We start from the raw sequence: 16,843 nt of genomic DNA on the forward strand, positions 1-16,843 counted from the left end.
ATCAATTAAGGGCTCATATCTCGCGTCTATTCGGACCCGAAATGCTGTCCGCATGTACGAAGTGCATGAAGGATCAATTCGCTGCTCATAGTCGAATTCCCTCATGAAATTGAGTCTAGTGACGAAAAACCACATACACATCCGTGAGTTGCTCCGACGACCCTAGATAGTGCCCGCTCTTTTCACTAACGTGTCTTCCGTGCACTTCTGCACTTGGGGAGGTCTCCGGTTTGAGCTCAAGAAATCCGGGATCCCGGACCACTCGGAGAAACCCTAATCCTTTCTAACACTTACGAAGCTGCTTTACTAAAATCTGGATGATGCTTCGATGAATTACCTAGAGACTTCTGCCACCAGTCCGTCATTTTTGGTGCATAGTCGGCAGTTATCACCTGTACTTCGTTATCCGAACGGCAGTTATTGCGTACGGGCCCCATGCGTAATCTGGCTTCGTCGGAGCGACTGGGAGTATTACTTCCATGGAGGGACGCGCTACGAGTCCATCGTGGCTGTTCTTTTGGGGCAAAGAGGAAATGTTGTAGCCTTATAACGTTGCATATGTTGTGCAGAATCAATATGGAAATAAACTCCGGACTATGTATGCCTTTTATCTTCTCTCATGTAACATTGCGGTTTAAGACATTTTTGGATTCCCCTGGCGGAGGTATGGCCGGAAGCAAAAGCCGACATGCTGTAACCGATTTGCGCTGTCGAAGTTCATTACCAACTTGTCAGAGATGGACAATGATTCGTCCGACGGGCGCCGAGACTCTCAAAGCGTGCGTGAGGAAGGTCTTTCTGCTGAACCTTTAGACATACAAGTCCCACCGCCCGCCTTAAATATCGAACTCCACCGGCATATCACAACACTGCCAAGGAACAGTCTGGACGAAGAACTCTTCCCTGAACCTCTTCTGCCCCCCCCTCTACCCAGTCTTCCCCGCATACCTAGCACTCCCGCTGGGCCTAGTGCGTTGAATCAGTCTGGTTCTCGATCGTCAGCGATGGGAAGTCACACATTGCCCCCGGGCGCTAGACATGCATCCCGAAGGCACTCCACCCCACCTCGAACGTCCAGACACAGCGTGGGCGCGACAATACCTGGTGAGTTCACTGATCTGTTGATTATCTTTTATATTCTCACGCATCTTGGATTGTGGGCATGTTGTCACAGTGCGAGTCGACCCGCTAAGGCGGTCATGGCATCAAAACTTGTATAGAAACATACGTGCATTCTTCGGACATGGGGATCCTGCACGGAAGAGGCTTGTCTCTACCTATGCACGTGTCATATTCTGTGTTGCCCAACTTGCAATCGTCTGCGTCTTTGCAGCCATGAGTCGCACCAAGTGGCGATCCCCCCGTCCCGAAGACAACCATATATCAGAGTGGGACGCATGTGATAAACCACTGGGTCCCATGAGCATTGTCTGGCTTGTCCGACTAGTTCTGGGAATAGGCCTAATAATTTGGGGTTTCTACCGAACCCGACCAAGGTAATGTGGATATTTCCTTCCATCCCGACCAACTAACTCCCACCTATCAGACCCGAGGGTGACGTCGAGCACCGTTCGTCGGACAGATCACGGCGGCAGACAACAACACAGCCGTCCATCCCTGAAGTGCCCACCCCTCAGACTCCTGAAAGTCAACCAGAAGCTGGGTTGGATAATACACAGGCTCATAATGGGCCACCGCCTCAGCCTCGCACTGAGTCGGATAAATTATGGGATAGGTACGTTTTTCTTCCCGGTTTTGACGGTTGTCTGAATATTTGCGCCAACGCAGATTAAACAATTTTACCACGATACTTGTCATGGTTCATTTTTCGATGACGAATTATTTCCTCCTTTCATCCACTCGGACTTGCCGAAAATCATCTCCCCATCTCTGGTGGCTCACCTTCGCCATCTTGGCTTTGACATACTTGATTATCCTTGAGCTCCTCATGATTTGTTTCACGGTATTCATTCTGATGCCTCTCGTATTTGTGAGTCACCCCCCTCATCTTTTTTATTCTAAATTGGTTAAATTGCTCTTGGTTGCACAGATCGCTTTGAATATCGTCTTGATTTGCACTGGCCATCGACCAATTAGCCCGCGTCAGATGCTGGATCCTGGGCATATCAGCCCAGATACCCCTAAGATGCCTCAAAAGCTTGTCGACAAAATACCCCTTGTTTTGTATATACCTGCTCCGGAGCCAGCCAACAACAGCAACACAGCCAGCAATGACCAATCGTTGTCGACAGGGGCAAATTCCAAATCTCAGTCCCCGGCTCCTGCAGACCCTGAAGGCGGTGAAGAACAACATGTTTATCCCCCAACTGCCGTCCAGTCACCCACTATAGAAATTGAAGAGTCCGTCAGAATGGAGCCAGCTCGTGATGAACCCCTCGAAGTGATCTCCCCTATTTCCCAACTACCTCCCACCCCTGCCCGAACTGTCAAGAAACGGGGCCGTTTCGCTTTCCTCCGCCGTCACAGGTCATTGCAAAGGAACATATTATATCCCTCCCAGCCTGGCGACTCCTCACCAAAAGTAGATGAAGGAGATGAAGAATGGGAGGATTTATGGGAAAAGTCTAAATTGCCGTTCGTCAGGTTGGAAGGAAACCGAGCTGCCTGCGCCATTTGTTTGATGGATTTTGACGAGCCACCGAGAAAAAAGGATCAAGAGACAAAGAATGGAGCTTCTGACCCTTCATCTTCGTCTGCTGCTCCTACCTCTGACGCCAATGGACCGATGGCGAGCCAAGCAGCGCCAGGGGAGCCTGAGCCTCTTCGATTGTTGGAATGCGGACATTGCTTCCATGTGAGTTCAAATTCTCGGGTAGTTCGTTTGGACTTTTCTTGCTGATAGACGGTATTTACTAGAAATCATGCGTGGACCCATGGCTGACAGGTGTATCAGGCCGATGTCCAACTTGCCAGAGGAAGGTTGAGATAAAAGGTCGTTTTCGTAACAAGTCGTCATCGTCAAGGAATCGACAGTAGCCTCATTTATTGCTGGCAGAAGCCTCTCACTTTTCGCTTTCTTATTCAAGCATGGGTCAGTTTGCTGCAACCGCCTGAGACATCCTGCACATCTTTGTTCCAGTGCATTACATTCCCTTCTGCTGTGTTCTGTTCACGTTGTACCCTCATTCGCTCGTCTTTTTCTGCTTTATCGTGGTCATTGCTGGTTTGCTAATCCCAACACGCTATTTTCTCGGACCATGTAGTCTCAATGTATCATATTTTGAGGAATCACAATGGTGAAGTTTTCAGCGCGCGCATGATGTGCTTACACGAGATCCAAGGTCTACCAACATGCGTGCACAACGAGGTAGACTGGCGAGCTTGCCGTAGAATCGGGAAGTTGGAGGGAATGATACATAATGCAAATGCAGACCGAGAGGACAAAGGAAGGCGTGCGACTTATGGCAGGCGCATCAACCCATTCTCTTAAGGTCAAACAGCAACGGTTGATCATGATCCTTGCACGATTCGAATCGTGGAGCCAGTTCTAAATTGCGGGATTCCGATTGGTGCTCACTTAGCATGCGGTTTGCAATCAGCGAAAGAGCGTGCGCGCGACTCCCGGCGTTCGCGCAGACGCGTGCCAGTCATGCCGCTACCACCGTTGACCATGAGGGTGTCTAGTGCAGTGTCCAGATCATCAATGAACGGGATAATCACGAAATTTCGTTTGATGGATCACTCTGGTTCTGCAAAGCAGTTTCGATCACGCTCAATAACTGAATCAAACTACATTCTTCATGCGATAGATGTTCAACATTCGTCGCTGGGCATTTCTGGTTGAACTGAGCCCAGAGTTGCATGGCCAATTGAACTTTGAGTCTTTGACCCAAGGCCTCAACCCTGAAGCGACGAGAACAAGACGCTCGTCCGGGACCAAGTTAGACGACAGTGTGTCACGTACACATCTTTCGATTTGGCTCAAATCCTCAAATGGATACATCTGAGCATGCATGATGTTGAAGCTGGGAGGGGTTTCGGGCTTCCCCACTGCATCCGAGACATTTCCACACAGCGTAACTTCACGGCGTGAAGATATATGTGCAAGGCGTTTCGATATTGCGTTGAGTTTGGGGGGTTGGGTTGAGGAAGAGATCAACAGTGTTGCCATTCAGTCACACTGGGACGATCTGAGCGGAGGAGGAAGAAGCTATTGATTCGGAGAGCATGACTAGAGGAACGTAACGTACATGCAGTGCCCGCGAAATTCCCAACAAATAATGCGAAGCCACGCGTTCTGTTTGAAATGAGAATAGAACTCCGAAGGCTGAATGGTTCGCGCTGACCGCGCTTTGAAGTTGTGTATTGAGCACCGATTAGACTGGCACGTACTTTTAGGGGACCGGCATGACCGGCCTGCTACATACTACTACCAACGGCGGCCTTCCTAGCGTACCTGATTCAACACACACGCGCAGGGAGCGTCACCCCTAGCTTAAACGCGCCGCGCGGCGAACAGTCTTAGATGTGGAGTTCGGGGCGCTTGCATTCGGATTCACAATACTCCATTTAGAGGACTGGGCTACCAGAGATATTGGCGGGTATCGTTTCAGAGATCTGGCGAGGTGGGAGGTTCTCTGTGACAAAATGCCCAACGGACGGCTGATGTTATGGATGAAATCTGAACGCCTTCTGCATGTAAATGGATTCATTAAGAATGTTGAAGCCGCATCCAGCTGAAGGCAGTCAACTGGTTGATGAAATAAAGGCGCAATGGGCATAGTATAGCCAGATATCACCAGATGAGACCGAGAGTATGAGAGCCACTCCTGGGGCTCTCATGATGGGGTAGAACCCCCCGGCCGAACTCCCACATCTCTCCTGGCTCACTGTGCAGGAGGTGCCTCCCAATTTCCTGGTGTTGGTGCCTTGAATTGCACCCCCCACCAACAGGAGGACTGACGCTTATGTTGCGTTATCTCGGAGCTCTGGACGTGACACGATACGACTTCTGCGAGAATTCGATGAGAAGTATTCAGACAACCAGCATGTAGCATTCTGGAGGTGGAAGACGAAAGGTTGGAGAAAGCGAGCGAAGCAACACGTAGGAGGTGGGGAAAATTCCTATTGGATCGATGCTGTTGTTGTTCACAATTTATAACAAATTACATATGTTTATTTCGGAGGGGCACAGAGAGCACACGTGGTCCAAAGAAACCAATATCAACATGTGGGAAAGTAAAAGTTCTCACGAATTGTGTACTAGAAAGGTTGCTTCGCAACCATGACCTTGCTTGCACATGACATGGCGCTACTTTGCAACTAGTCGCAGCATCGCACTCTAGTACTAACTTTAAGTAATCATGTCTTTCACAGCCGTGTTCACACGCATAGCAAAATATAATGAGTTGAATCAGCACATTTGAACCCGGCACAGAGAGCACACATGGTCCAAAGAAACCAATATCAACATGTGGGAAAGTCAAAGTTCCCACGAATTGTGTATGCGAAAGAGACCTTGCAAGCAAGGTGGGTTTATAGGCAAAATTCCAGCCTCTACTCAAGTAAAACGCGTCTTCCCAATGTTTCCAACCCGTCATCCCTAATGTGCTCGGGCGTGCGCGCGCGCGCAGAGAAGTCAGAGCCCTATAGTACAAACGTACGTGGCATTAGGCTACGCAATTTCATCCGCAATCGCTTCACACACATACCAGACTAATCAGAACAAATTCCATAGTCGGGCGGTGTTCGGGAGAACGGGCCAAGCACCCTTGGATGAGTTGCTTAAGTCCATCGGGGTGAGGTTCTGAGTCCCAATCAAAAGGGGACTCGACTAGTATTTTGGAAAAGATACGACGTGGAGGTGTCCCGTGAAAGGGGTCTTTGTTATACAAAACCTTAACAGAAGATCAACGCTCAAATTCAGTATTGAGCCAAGGGAATTTCATTGACAACTCGCCTCCCCTGCCGTACATCCAAATGCCCATACGTCCGTCTGTTTGTCCCACAAGTCCTTCTCGTTGTATAACTCCGGAGCACAATATGGGAGACTGCTTGTTTCCAGAGCGGGTGTGGTTGAACTATCGAAAATGGAGAAGAGTCCAAAGTCGCGTAGTTTAGGGATGCCGTTATGCATGACTACATTACTCTGTAACTCCACGAGTTCATGTTAGTCTCTCCATCCTTCTGGTTTAAACATACCGGGTTCAAATCTCCATGAACAACGTCTCGTTCATGAAGATAGGCCAATCCACGAGAGATACCTCGAATCTGGACGGAAGAGAAAGATGCAATCACGTCTAGCTGCAGAGGAGGGCAAGAATCGACGCACCAACTCGTAACGATTAATTGACTGAGACTTGAGGTGCAACTTGAGGTTGCCGCCTTCACTCCAGGCAGAGATAAGGCTAGCGCAAATCGGCCCCTCCCCAGTCAGAGTCCATCCATGGAACTTGACGACATTCTCATGGGCGAGGGAAAGCCAAACGCTTATCTCGCGCGAGAACCGCTGAGGCATCATGCACATCAGATAAGCATTGAAAGATAGCGAATGAGTCTTCTTACTCGTGCAAGCTCGGTGACAGATCCGTCTTCAGGCAGTTTTAAAGTTTTGACGCACACAGTGTCCTAGTGAATAAGTGATCCATAAACGTTGTGTCTGTGCAAATGGGCATTTACATTTTCATAGACCCCCTTGAATCCATTGCCATAGGAACGTCCATCCCATTCATCGATGATAATCTTGCCGGTGAGATTGCAGTGCTGCACTTCAACCAGGTCCGCAAGGAGCCGAGTGCGCCTTTGTGCACGCCTTCGTGCAGTGAAGTCAGAGTCCTATTACAAATATACGTGGGATCATTCTCATCAGACTGCAATCGGTTCACACATACTAGAGCATTTCGGACAGATTCCATACTCGGGCGGTTTTCGGGAAGGCGAGTCAAGCATCCTTGGACAAGTTCTTTGAGTTCATCGGGGTAACGTTGAGAGTCCCAATCGAAAGGAGACTCGACTCCTAATTTGGCATAGAGGCGGGAGATAGGTATACCTTGAAATGGGTGTTTGTCATACAAAACCTTGACACAACATTCAACAACCAAAGTCAGTATTAAGCCACGCAAAGTTCATTGATAACTCACCTCCCCTGCCGTACATCCAAACGCCCATACATCCGTCTTTTTGTCACGAGACCCACTGTCAGAGTTTAACAACTCCGGGGCACAATATCGGAGAGTGGTGAAGGCCGCTGATTCCTGGGCATATGTATTTCGATCATCGATAATGGAAGCGAGTCCATAGCCCCAGAGTTTAGGGATGCCGTTATGCATGACTATATTACACTGTAACTCCACGAGTTCACGTCAGTCCCTCCATCCTTCTGGCTTAAACATACCGGCTTTAGATCTCCATGGACAACGTCCCGTTCATGAAGATAGGTCAGTCCTCGAGAGATACCTCGAATCTGGGCAGGAGAGAAAGTTGTAGTTGTAATAACAGTGGCTGCAGAGGCACGCGAAATCGACGCACCAGCTCGTAGCGATTGATTGGCCGATGGGTCCTCAGGTATGAATGCAAGTCGCCTTCTTCGCACCAAGCGGAGATGAAGCCAATCGATTCCTTCGATTCCTCCGTGGCCAGGGTCCACCCATGAGGCTTAACGACATTCTCATGGTCGAGGGAAAGCCAAGCCGTCATCTCGCGCCTGAACCACTGAGGCATCATGCACATCAGACAAGTGAAAGATGGAGATTGAATCTTACTCGTGCAAGCTTCTTGATAGATCCATCCCCGAGTGGAGACAGTTTTAAAATTCTGACGCACACAGTGTCCTGGCGAAGAAGTGTTAACCATAAACATTGTGCCTGAGTAAAGAGACATTTACATCCCCGTAGACCCCCTTGAGCACATCGCCGTGGGATCCGGAGCGGTAAACCTGAGCCCATTCACTGATGGTAATCTTGTCGGTGAGATTGCAATGCTGCACTGGGGCTGGCAGCTCCTCGAGGAATGTCTGGAAATGTGCGTCCATCCACGCTCAAGTCGATAGCAAAGGAGTAACCCAGCACAATATGACAATATGACAATACAAAGGAGCGAGGTTGCAGAGCGGCACGCAGTTGGAACCTAGACTGGAAATAAGTTTAGAATGCCAAAAGTCGCTGAAGCTTTACTCACCGTAAGGACGAGCGGCGGGAAAAGGGTAAGCAGGGGCCAGGCTATTAAAGGGCGGCTGTTGATCATCGGCCATCGAAAAACCCAGGTTAGATCTTCGCTGGCCTCAGCGCAACCGTCCAACGTGAAATAAGTGTATTAAATGCGGACGCTAGGCAGGTGACCGGCCTCTCTAAAACTCGTAGCAGGTTCTGCAGATTTTTCGGACCCGAATTGAATGCAGGACCAACGACAGGACACAAGTGCGACAACTCAAAAGTGGAGCAGCATTCGGAGTTAACCTCGTCAGAACGCATGAGAGCACTCGAATCGGACTTAGATTATTATTTTCTCACTTTATTTTCGTGTATTTATTCCGACCCTGCCCTCGGCGCTCTCACGAGCAGCCTAAAGTTTGCAGGATAAATATCCAGAATAAACAACAACAACAACAACAACGACAGGACACAAGTTTTTTGTCTTCCCCCTTTCACGAGACTAGAGTGCTTGCGTAGGTAACCAATCTCGATTGCCAGACAGTGCCTCGTCGTAACCTGGGTTGAAATGGAAGTGATTGATAGAGGAAGACCAGGAGGTCTGCCATAAGTGGTCGCTTACAGCGAGAGTGACGTTAATATGTCCGGGCGATTTGAGGGTCGGATTGGCCTGGCAAATGAGGCAGTGAGACTCAAGATTTGAGGCCGTTTCTGAATGGACCTAAGCGGGGGCCCAGAAACTTCAACTTCATTCAGACATTCACCACAATGGCACCTAAGAGGCCACGGCATAACACTGGTGCGGCGGATACACCCACAGACATTCCTGCCCCTGATACACCAGATGCCGCCTTGACTGTTGTACGTCGTCTCGTGAAACAGTTTAGTCTCGATGTCCAAATAGAAGATGACGACTCAGGTTTGTCCCTATCTTTGTGCTGGGGTCTGGTGTGCTAACGAGTGACATAGAACATGGTGTGGGAGTTGGCTTCTCCAAAGTGACATACGATGACGTCGCTCCTCTCGTCGGACTTGAACCCTGGAATGCGTTGAAAGACATTGGAACCTTTGAAATCCACCGCTCTCGTATTCCCACAGATCTTTTCAAGTCGATTGTGATGGACATAGATATCTTGTTAATGCAGCACGGGCCCCCTCATGAGCATAAGACAGAAGAGGCGAGATCGAGATTCTTCTCTCCGGTGAGGATGCGCTGATTCTCTCGCGCTCCAAAAGCTCACCGCAACCAACAGATTTTCAACCACCTCGTCAAGGAGTTCACTTTCACGCTAAGGAATGACCCAGAGACCACAGCTACGCAGGGTCGCATCGAGTACTACTTCAAAGCTTTTGGCGCTGTCGCGGTTCTTTTCATTGAGATACAGCCGAAAGTGTTCAATGATGAAGAACGTTTGAAGGCTATTGCTCAGGTCATAGCCAAAGGTGATGGTAAGCCTCAGCGCTTCAGGTTTGCACTTTCTACATTTGGCATCTGAGATGTACAGGTTGCGACGCCAGCAACCTCTCTCACGATTTTTCTCTACCTATCCACTGCATTTTCTTCGATGGCTGGTCCTTCGAATTTTTCAAGTACGAAAGAACGCCAAATCGAACTTTTCTACGTGGCTGCTTTCATGGAGATCCGAAGCACCTCCGGCGTGGCCTGGAAATGCATGACTTTGTGCGCATGGAAACTCCTCTTCCTTGGATTCTCCAGTTTCGCTGCATATGTGAGACCATCTTCGACGTGATGCTGAGCGCATATATCGCAGGCTTGAAGGCATATAACAATCGATTGCCAGGAAAGGGGGAGAAGCGGGGTTTGAAGAGTTTGGGTAAATGGGATCAGGCCCTTCAATCGGCTGAAGATGCACTGGCCGTATTTAGGGAGGCTGAGGGTCTGCGTGAGGGAGGTGATCTTGATGGTGCGGATACGACCGTTGACAGGGCACTTCTTGCGCTACAGGAGAGGTATGCCTTCCCGTCATCTGCGCGTCAGATCTATCATTCCTTACCCTGTCTCAGTACAAGTGCAGTGCCCACTATGTACAAATCGGGACTCATCATGACTGCCTGGGATGATGCTGAGGTTAGGAAGGCATGAACCCCCGATGGATTTACACGAGACGAATGAATTTCGGCCAACTCCGCTACGCTGTAAGACATACAAGCCGACCTCGTTGGTCCATAATAAATTGGTGGCGGGCGAGCAACGCCATCCAGGGTGCAGCACAGCAGGATAAACTAATGTACATACAATGGAAAGTAGCAGTCAAAGGATAACAGAAGGGACGAAAGAAAAAGGACTTACCGACACTTAACAGTAGTGTGCACGACAGAATGAGAAACACAGAACAGGAAAAAAAAACACAGGCAGGGAGAGGAAATAGAAGACAAGCAGGGGTGGAGTATCGGGGAGGAAGGTAGGAGATGAAAGTCTCGCGAGAAGAGCGCGAGGCGGCAGGCAGCAATGAGAGGAGTGAATGGCATTGTTGCAGCCCGGTTTATAAGCGTAAGCAAGCAAAAGGAAATCGGCAGCAGGAGGCACAAAGAGTGCCCACACAAGTTTTCACGATGGGCGGAAGCGGAGGTAACCTCAGACTCCTCCCCAGTCGCTCACCGATTTCTCCAGGGGGTTGACCATGTTGGAAGTAAGGAAACCTTGACGAGACTGGACGAGGCTAGACGAGACGAGACTAGACGAGACTAGACTAGACTACACGTGACTAGACTACACGTGACTAGGCTAGGCGAGACTAGGCGAGATGAGACGAGACGAGACAAGACGAGACAAGACGAGACGAGACGAGACAAGACGAGACGAGACGAGATGAGACGAGACGAGATGAGATGAGACGAGATGAGAAATGTGCTGGACGAGACTGGACGAGATGAGATGAGATGAGATGAGGCTAGACTAGACTAGGGCTAGACTAGACTAGACTACACGTGACGAGACCAGGCGAGACGAGACGAGCTGAGACGAGACGAGACGAGACAAGACGAGACTGAAGGCTGATAGGAGCCGTCATTGTGAAAGCTCGGGGCTTGGGAATCCAACGATCGATGTAGAGAACACGGAATTCAGAATCTGGTAGCGGATTCCTTTGAGGTTATGCTAATATTTGCGAGGAAAATCATGGGAAATTCAGAGGTATCGGGTCAAGAGATGCTGGACGCTGAGGCAACCTCAGACCATCGATAAACGAGGTATTCGCTAAATTTCGGGAGTCCTCTGATGGATGGGAAACCAAGGAGAGACAGGCGCTTGGGCTCTGTACAAGATCAGTCTGATATTGCAAAGCAATTCCGATCACACAGGATGACTAGACTCGCCTTCGACCCAAACCAGATTCTTCATGAGATGGATGTCCAACGTTCGTCGTCGCGGGCTTCTCTTGTTGAGCCTAGGGTTGCCTAACCAATCGAACCTTGACCTGAGAACTGAGGTGACCCCTAAACCCTGAAGCGAGAAGAACGAGACGCTCGTCCAAGTCAGACGACGATGTGTCACACACACACGGTGCATCTTCAGTGAACAATCGATCTGGCTCAAATCTCAAATGGATTACATCTGAGCAGCATGATATCGAAGCTAGGGGCTTGGGGCTTGGGGGCACACAGCTTTCCGGGGTATTTCCACAGCTTCTGAAAGCGTAACTTCACGTAAAGATAGATGCAGTACATAGCACCACAGGATCACCGCATTCGCGCGGTTAGTGTTTGCGCTGAGGAGGAGATCAACACAGATATGGACAGTATTGTTCATAATATCCCCTTTCAGCCATGTTGGGACGATTGCAATGATTCGGTGAGAACGGAACAAACGTGCATGGATGTTATCGAGATTCGCACGGTATTTGTTGCTTTTCATGGGGAACCCGCGCGTCTGGTTTGAAATGAAAATATGTAGTCTTTCAAACTCCGAACGCTGAACTCCGGAGGCTCTGCGCGCGCGCCAGTGATTCATGCTGATCAGCAACTGTTGTGCGGAGTTGGCCGAATATATTGTGCCTCATGAGGGGGCTGTGTCGTTCGAGTTAGCACAGATTCCTTTGTATGTGGTGAAAGCTAGAGTGACTAAACGCAGTGTTCTACCACGCTACCCAGGCAGCGGAGTTGGCCCGGTTCTGACTACCCATTCAAGCGCAACGGGCTGAGCCCGCCACTAAGCGTGAATCAGAATATGCAGCATCTAATGAACGTAACAGAAGCACCCCAAAACACTTCAACAACATTGTGACTCACACCAATGTCCTCGTGTGTCCCATATACACACAACATCTCGACGAGTCAGGATTGTTCAAACCTCGCACTCTAGCTATCCCTTAACTCCGATAAGCCAAGTCATCGAAATGACGAGCTCGCGATGGCGTGAAGGGCAAAAGGCAACTCGAGAGCAAAGACATAGTATACGGACAATGCGTGCGTGCTAGAAGTACAGAGTATGAAGAGGCGAAAGCGTTCAACGATGAAGTTCAATAAATACAGCGACGAGGTGGCCCGTTCACCCACGCTGGCATTTTCGAACAATATGTGCCTCCGGAGTGATATGTACAACACTTGACCTACCTGTCATCCACACCATCCTTGACAGGACTTCACACCGAAGGACAGCGTCCCTTGGCGTGCTGCGCCTTGGCGATTGTAGTTGAGTCGTCTCGGTCTCACCGAGGGATCGTGATCACGATCTCGACTCAAACCATAGCCAGGATGGCTGTGGTTCTGTCCTAACCTACCATCACCGCATACCCCGTAGATGATGGGAAATCATGGAGGGCAGGTCCAGGTGTCAATTGCGACTCTGACGAGTCTCCTGGAGTGTTTACATGGGCACTGTGAGACGATATCGACGACGACAATGATGATCCTGCAAAAGACTGCACTGGCTTTGCTAAGGTCACGGGTGGGGTTACCTGCGGAAGGAGACGATACTCGGTTGGGGGTGTGTAAACCGACATTTTGTGGACGCTGCGCACAAGAGGGCAATGCAGAAAGAAAGAATAAATTATGAATAAAGATAAAACGTGAGGTTGAAATGGTTTTGGCCACACTCACAGATGCGGTGGCGGAAACCATCCGACGGCATCGGCGGATGCAGGAATCACCATACGCGGTAAGGGTGTGCGAGGGACGCGAAACGCTCCAACAACACTGGACGTTGGTAGTACAGGCTCCAAAAGCCGAGGCGCAGCGGGTGATGGGATATAGTCCTTACTAAGGCATGTCGGATCACAAATCGATTGTGTCGGAGTGGAAGCAGGCGTTGACGCTGCAGTACCATCACTGAAAATCGAATCCCCCTGACTAGAAGTGCAAGACGACGATCGACCATCACTCATCCCGAACTCAGACTCAGTTTCGTACAACAAGACATTCCCCCGGAGTTCAGCCGCTGTCATTGCTGGAGGGGAGCTGCCATAGAGATCATCCACGAGCCACTCATTGAAAGAAGGATCGGGTGAGAATGATTCGAACTCAAGTGCGCCGGCACCGCATTCACCACCAAGATGCCAGGTGCAATCACCAACACCGTACCTACCCAGATCTCCGACAGAAAGTGACTTTGCAATACGACCGGCAAAGGCCTCGGGGCCAGGCTCTGTAGCATGCCTCCGCATGGAATGGCCAACTTTCCCGAGACGAAGGGATGTCTCCTCGGCTTGGGCGACAGCAATGAAACGTGCGGCAATCACGTCAGTCTCTCCGGGTATCCCGTTAGGACCGTGTGCACTGTGGACGCCTCCCGCCAGAAGCTCCTCTTGAAACAACTCCATTTCGAGCATATCCGCAGATATGTTGCACGTGGGAGGGCTAAGACAGCGCCCGCTCGATACAATGCCAGGCACTCCCAAAACAGGACCTAGGTTCAAAGGTAAAGTGGGGATCGGATGGAGGTCGGTTGCGGCGACGCGAATATCGCGGCCAACCCACAGCCTCCATTGAAGCGCGTTGCCGAGGGCATTTTCACAACGTGTGACTTCTTGCGCTGGCAGCCCAGAAAGCTTGGCCCAGGCTTTGTTTGAGTATGCTCGATCTTGTTGAAACTTACTCGCCAGTACTAGGGAGGCAAGGAAGGTGCGACGAGCATCGTGGAGTGGGGAGAAAATAATTCGACGCATTTCAGGTTGAAACGGCTGGTTATTCAGTCGGAGATGACGTTGCAGCTCTTCTCTTTCGGCCAATAACGTGCGGACTGCCAGACGAACCGCGCCAATATAACACATTGCGACTTCCAGCGTAGTGCAGGGAGTGCGGGACCTGCGAAGCACTTCATGGACGAAGTACAACAAGTTCTGAGCAAATGTGGCAGCTTGCTGTGCCGGGGTGAGGGTAATAGGGGGGTGGGGATGAACCGGTTGTTGTAGCGTGCCTGGATAGGGATGGGGTGGGGTTGAATTACTGTCATTTTCTTCTGAGTCATCTTCACCGCTATCATCCTCCTCGCTGCTATCTGTAGGCGAACCTGAGATTGAACCGACGGGGGGGGTCAGAAGTTGATTCACCAGTGCCTGTCCATGAGGTTGGGCGGCTAATGGATGTTGTTGTGGCTGTGGGTGAATAGGCGAAAGTGGCGGCGTATGACCAGGAAGATAAACACCGGGCGGAAGCGGGGGATCCGGCGGAAGCAAATAGATCTCCTGAATCATCGCCACACACTGGGCTAGAATGGGAACGAGTCAACAAACCCAAAATGGCCTATTATAGTAACAGCGTGAACAACGCTGAACGCACCGACAAGGTCCTTAGCGTAGGGCTCGTTTGCGCAGGCTAATGTGAGCTTCGCACGAGGAATATATTCTTGCTGAGAATTGTCGTCATCCGAGGCTGGATCCAAAAGCGTTTGTGGTCGTGGGCTCGGTGTCTCTTTGCAATCGTTGACAGGAAAATGTACAGGTGACGTCGATGGATTCGGAGAGGAAATCCCTTGAATGCTCTTCTTATGCCGGCCCCGACCCTTTCCCCGCCCCCGAGGCAGAGCGCGTTGAGACGGGTTTGAAGAAAAAGAGGATGAGGCCCCATTGGGCAGCAATGAATTGAAACTGTGAATTCCCGACGAAAGCTTATTCCACGAAGATCCTCGATCGCTGGTATATGGGTGCCACTTTAGGGATGCCCTGTGGGTGACGATTTTAAGGGCAGAAGGAGTCCGAGATTTGGAAGGGGGGTTGATCATGTTGGGAGTAAAGTATAGCGTTGGACGAGAAAAGAAAATGTAGACTAGGCTGGACTAGACTGGACTAGACTGGACGAGACGAGACTAGGCTAGACGAGACGAGACGAGACTAGACTAGACTAGACGAGGCTGGAGGCTGACAGGAGTCGTCACTGTGAAAACACGGTGGGAATCCAACGATCGATGCAAGCACGGAATTCAGAACCTGGTGGCGGATTCCTTCAAGGTTATACTGATATTTGCGAAGAAAATCATGGGAAATTCAGAGGTATCAAGTCAAGAGATGCTGGACGGAGGCGGTGAGTTCAGGCGGTCGGATGACTCGAGGGAGATGTGGAGAAGAGAAATTGCCAGAGTCAAACAACAGACAATGTGGAAAAAACCCTGGGCTTTCGGCGACGACTCAGCAATGCTAAACGTCCCACAGAGTCGCTCGACAACGCAGGCTCAGTCAGGCTGTTTTGGGGGGGGGGGAAATGATGAAGTGGCGACGGACTTACGACTTTAAACCCGAGCACAATACATATCAACCATTCCGCTGCAAAAGGCAATCGGACCTTTCAGCAACAAGCCGTCGGTCTCGAGGGAAGCTGTGATGGTGTTGACAACAGTGCCCTTTTATTCACAAGGACGAAGTGTTTTCACTACTCAACCGCGCGTTCATTGGCATTCCTAACAACTGTCTCCCATAACCAGTCACTTCTCTGTAACTCGGACGCGGTCTAGCACGTTCATCCCTCCAAAGTCTCGGACGCGCGGCTGATAACAGCCTCGCCGTTCTCGTCATATCCACTTAACGCTCGGTATCGCGCTCTGATGATTTATCCCAGATATCCATATTGGGGAATGCCTGGCGGCCAAGGGATTAAATGAATCACCACAACTGACGCCTCAATATAAAAAGCCCCTTGTTCATTTCTAGTGGCCATCCCTGTCCGGCAGTGCTCTCCTGGCTACGAAAGCCTGGTAACCTACCTTGGGCTGGCGCCTATGAAGTTTGTGCTTTTTGTCTGTCCATCTCACTGGGAGTCTTTGTCGTTAATGAAAGTGCATGTAATCCAGCTTTGAACTCCTCTCCCAGCGCCTCATATATTAGGCGATGCCTCTGCACCGTTGTCTAACACCGCACAGCATGCAACCGTGAGATCAATTTGATTGTCAGAGGCGGAAAGAAGCCGAACGGGTTCACAAGAAGTACCTTGCCTGAAAACGTATCGGAAATGACTTGTAAGGCAAAATCTGCAATCAGTAAAAGCGATCGATGATTCAGCTTTCCGATCCAGTCGTAGCTGGGGATCAAGTGGCAGTACGAACGTGTTTCTGGTTCGATGTCTGAGGGCGCCCGATTCTTCATGGCGGCATGATGAGCGTGCTGTGTCGACTCATTGACGATCAAGAGAGAAGAGGGCGCCAGGAGCTTTTCTAGCTATGGCGCCGCAGCGTAGCCCTTTAGTCAGTTTCAACTGTGGTGTGAAACGAACGGGCGGCGCCTGACCTTAGCACGGATGCTCGCTTCGACTGGTCTCGAGCTAATGGCCATAGATTGCTGCAAGTCAAA

The 16,843-nt window shown here is 50.2% G+C and overlaps 8 protein-coding genes across 8 annotated transcripts; 2 read left to right on the forward strand and 6 right to left on the reverse strand.

Annotated features, from left to right (window-relative positions):
* Positions 1 to 737: 737 nt before the first annotated feature.
* EI90DRAFT_3123139 (uncharacterized protein) lies at positions 738 to 2,997 on the forward strand (the record flags this gene model as incomplete). Its single annotated transcript, XM_039063578.1, has 6 exons — positions 738 to 1,104; positions 1,175 to 1,496; positions 1,547 to 1,735; positions 1,789 to 1,990; positions 2,051 to 2,815; positions 2,878 to 2,997. 6 exons carry the CDS (start codon positions 738 to 740, stop codon positions 2,995 to 2,997), a joined length of 1,965 nt encoding a protein of 654 aa, XP_038916615.1.
* Positions 2,998 to 5,736: 2,739 nt separating this feature from the next.
* On the reverse strand, positions 5,737 to 7,985 carry EI90DRAFT_920815 (kinase-like domain-containing protein). The gene is made up of 12 exons (XM_039068242.1): positions 7,844 to 7,985; positions 7,722 to 7,790; positions 7,489 to 7,663; positions 7,355 to 7,423; positions 7,101 to 7,301; positions 6,852 to 7,037; positions 6,640 to 6,795; positions 6,526 to 6,588; positions 6,293 to 6,469; positions 6,163 to 6,231; positions 5,935 to 6,109; positions 5,737 to 5,858 (listed from the first exon to the last, which is right to left on the reverse strand). Exons 2-12 carry the CDS (start codon positions 7,745 to 7,747, stop codon positions 5,848 to 5,850), a joined length of 1,308 nt encoding a protein of 435 aa, XP_038916616.1. The 5' UTR covers positions 7,748 to 7,790; positions 7,844 to 7,985; the 3' UTR covers positions 5,737 to 5,847.
* Positions 7,589 to 8,366, reverse strand: EI90DRAFT_3056436 (uncharacterized protein). Its single transcript, XM_039060234.1, has 3 exons — positions 8,137 to 8,366; positions 7,844 to 8,085; positions 7,589 to 7,790 (listed from the first exon to the last, which is right to left on the reverse strand). The coding sequence occupies exons 1-3, from the start codon at positions 8,200 to 8,202 to the stop codon at positions 7,766 to 7,768; spliced, it is 333 nt and encodes a 110-aa protein (XP_038916617.1). The 5' UTR covers positions 8,203 to 8,366; the 3' UTR covers positions 7,589 to 7,765.
* A 510-nt stretch (positions 8,367 to 8,876) lies between these two features.
* Positions 8,877 to 10,212, forward strand: EI90DRAFT_3123141 (uncharacterized protein; the record flags this gene model as incomplete). The annotated part of the gene is made up of 5 exons (XM_039063579.1): positions 8,877 to 9,027; positions 9,078 to 9,310; positions 9,362 to 9,557; positions 9,614 to 10,079; positions 10,134 to 10,212. The coding sequence occupies 5 exons, from the start codon at positions 8,877 to 8,879 to the stop codon at positions 10,210 to 10,212; spliced, it is 1,125 nt and encodes a 374-aa protein (XP_038916618.1).
* Positions 10,213 to 12,443: 2,231 nt separating this feature from the next.
* Positions 12,444 to 13,986, reverse strand: EI90DRAFT_920241 (uncharacterized protein). Its single transcript, XM_039068240.1, has 4 exons — positions 13,651 to 13,986; positions 13,167 to 13,549; positions 12,624 to 13,079; positions 12,444 to 12,540 (listed from the first exon to the last, which is right to left on the reverse strand). The coding sequence occupies exons 1-3, from the start codon at positions 13,717 to 13,719 to the stop codon at positions 12,839 to 12,841; spliced, it is 693 nt and encodes a 230-aa protein (XP_038916619.1). The 5' UTR covers positions 13,720 to 13,986; the 3' UTR covers positions 12,444 to 12,540; positions 12,624 to 12,838.
* Positions 13,987 to 15,564, reverse strand: EI90DRAFT_920791 (uncharacterized protein). The gene is made up of 3 exons (XM_039068241.1): positions 14,844 to 15,564; positions 14,615 to 14,772; positions 13,987 to 14,562 (listed from the first exon to the last, which is right to left on the reverse strand). The coding sequence occupies exons 1-3, from the start codon at positions 15,283 to 15,285 to the stop codon at positions 14,254 to 14,256; spliced, it is 909 nt and encodes a 302-aa protein (XP_038916620.1). The 5' UTR covers positions 15,286 to 15,564; the 3' UTR covers positions 13,987 to 14,253.
* Positions 14,036 to 14,230, reverse strand: EI90DRAFT_2919227 (uncharacterized protein; the record flags this gene model as incomplete). Its single annotated transcript, XM_039054700.1, has 1 exon — positions 14,036 to 14,230. A coding segment is annotated over one exon (195 nt), but the record flags the coding sequence as incomplete, so codon positions are not given.
* Positions 15,565 to 16,273: 709 nt separating the features above from the next.
* EI90DRAFT_2919171 (bola-like protein-domain-containing protein) lies at positions 16,274 to 16,825 on the reverse strand (the record flags this gene model as incomplete). Its single annotated transcript, XM_039054693.1, has 4 exons — positions 16,274 to 16,402; positions 16,484 to 16,524; positions 16,600 to 16,711; positions 16,781 to 16,825. 4 exons carry the CDS (start codon positions 16,823 to 16,825, stop codon positions 16,274 to 16,276), a joined length of 327 nt encoding a protein of 108 aa, XP_038916622.1.
* Between the last annotated feature and the right edge of the window lie 18 nt (positions 16,826 to 16,843).

This window comes from Cantharellus anzutake (assembly GCF_015039405.1).
Source record: "Cantharellus anzutake strain C23 chromosome Unknown EI90scaffold_21, whole genome shotgun sequence".
Lineage (NCBI taxonomy): Eukaryota > Fungi > Basidiomycota > Agaricomycetes > Cantharellales > Hydnaceae > Cantharellus > Cantharellus anzutake.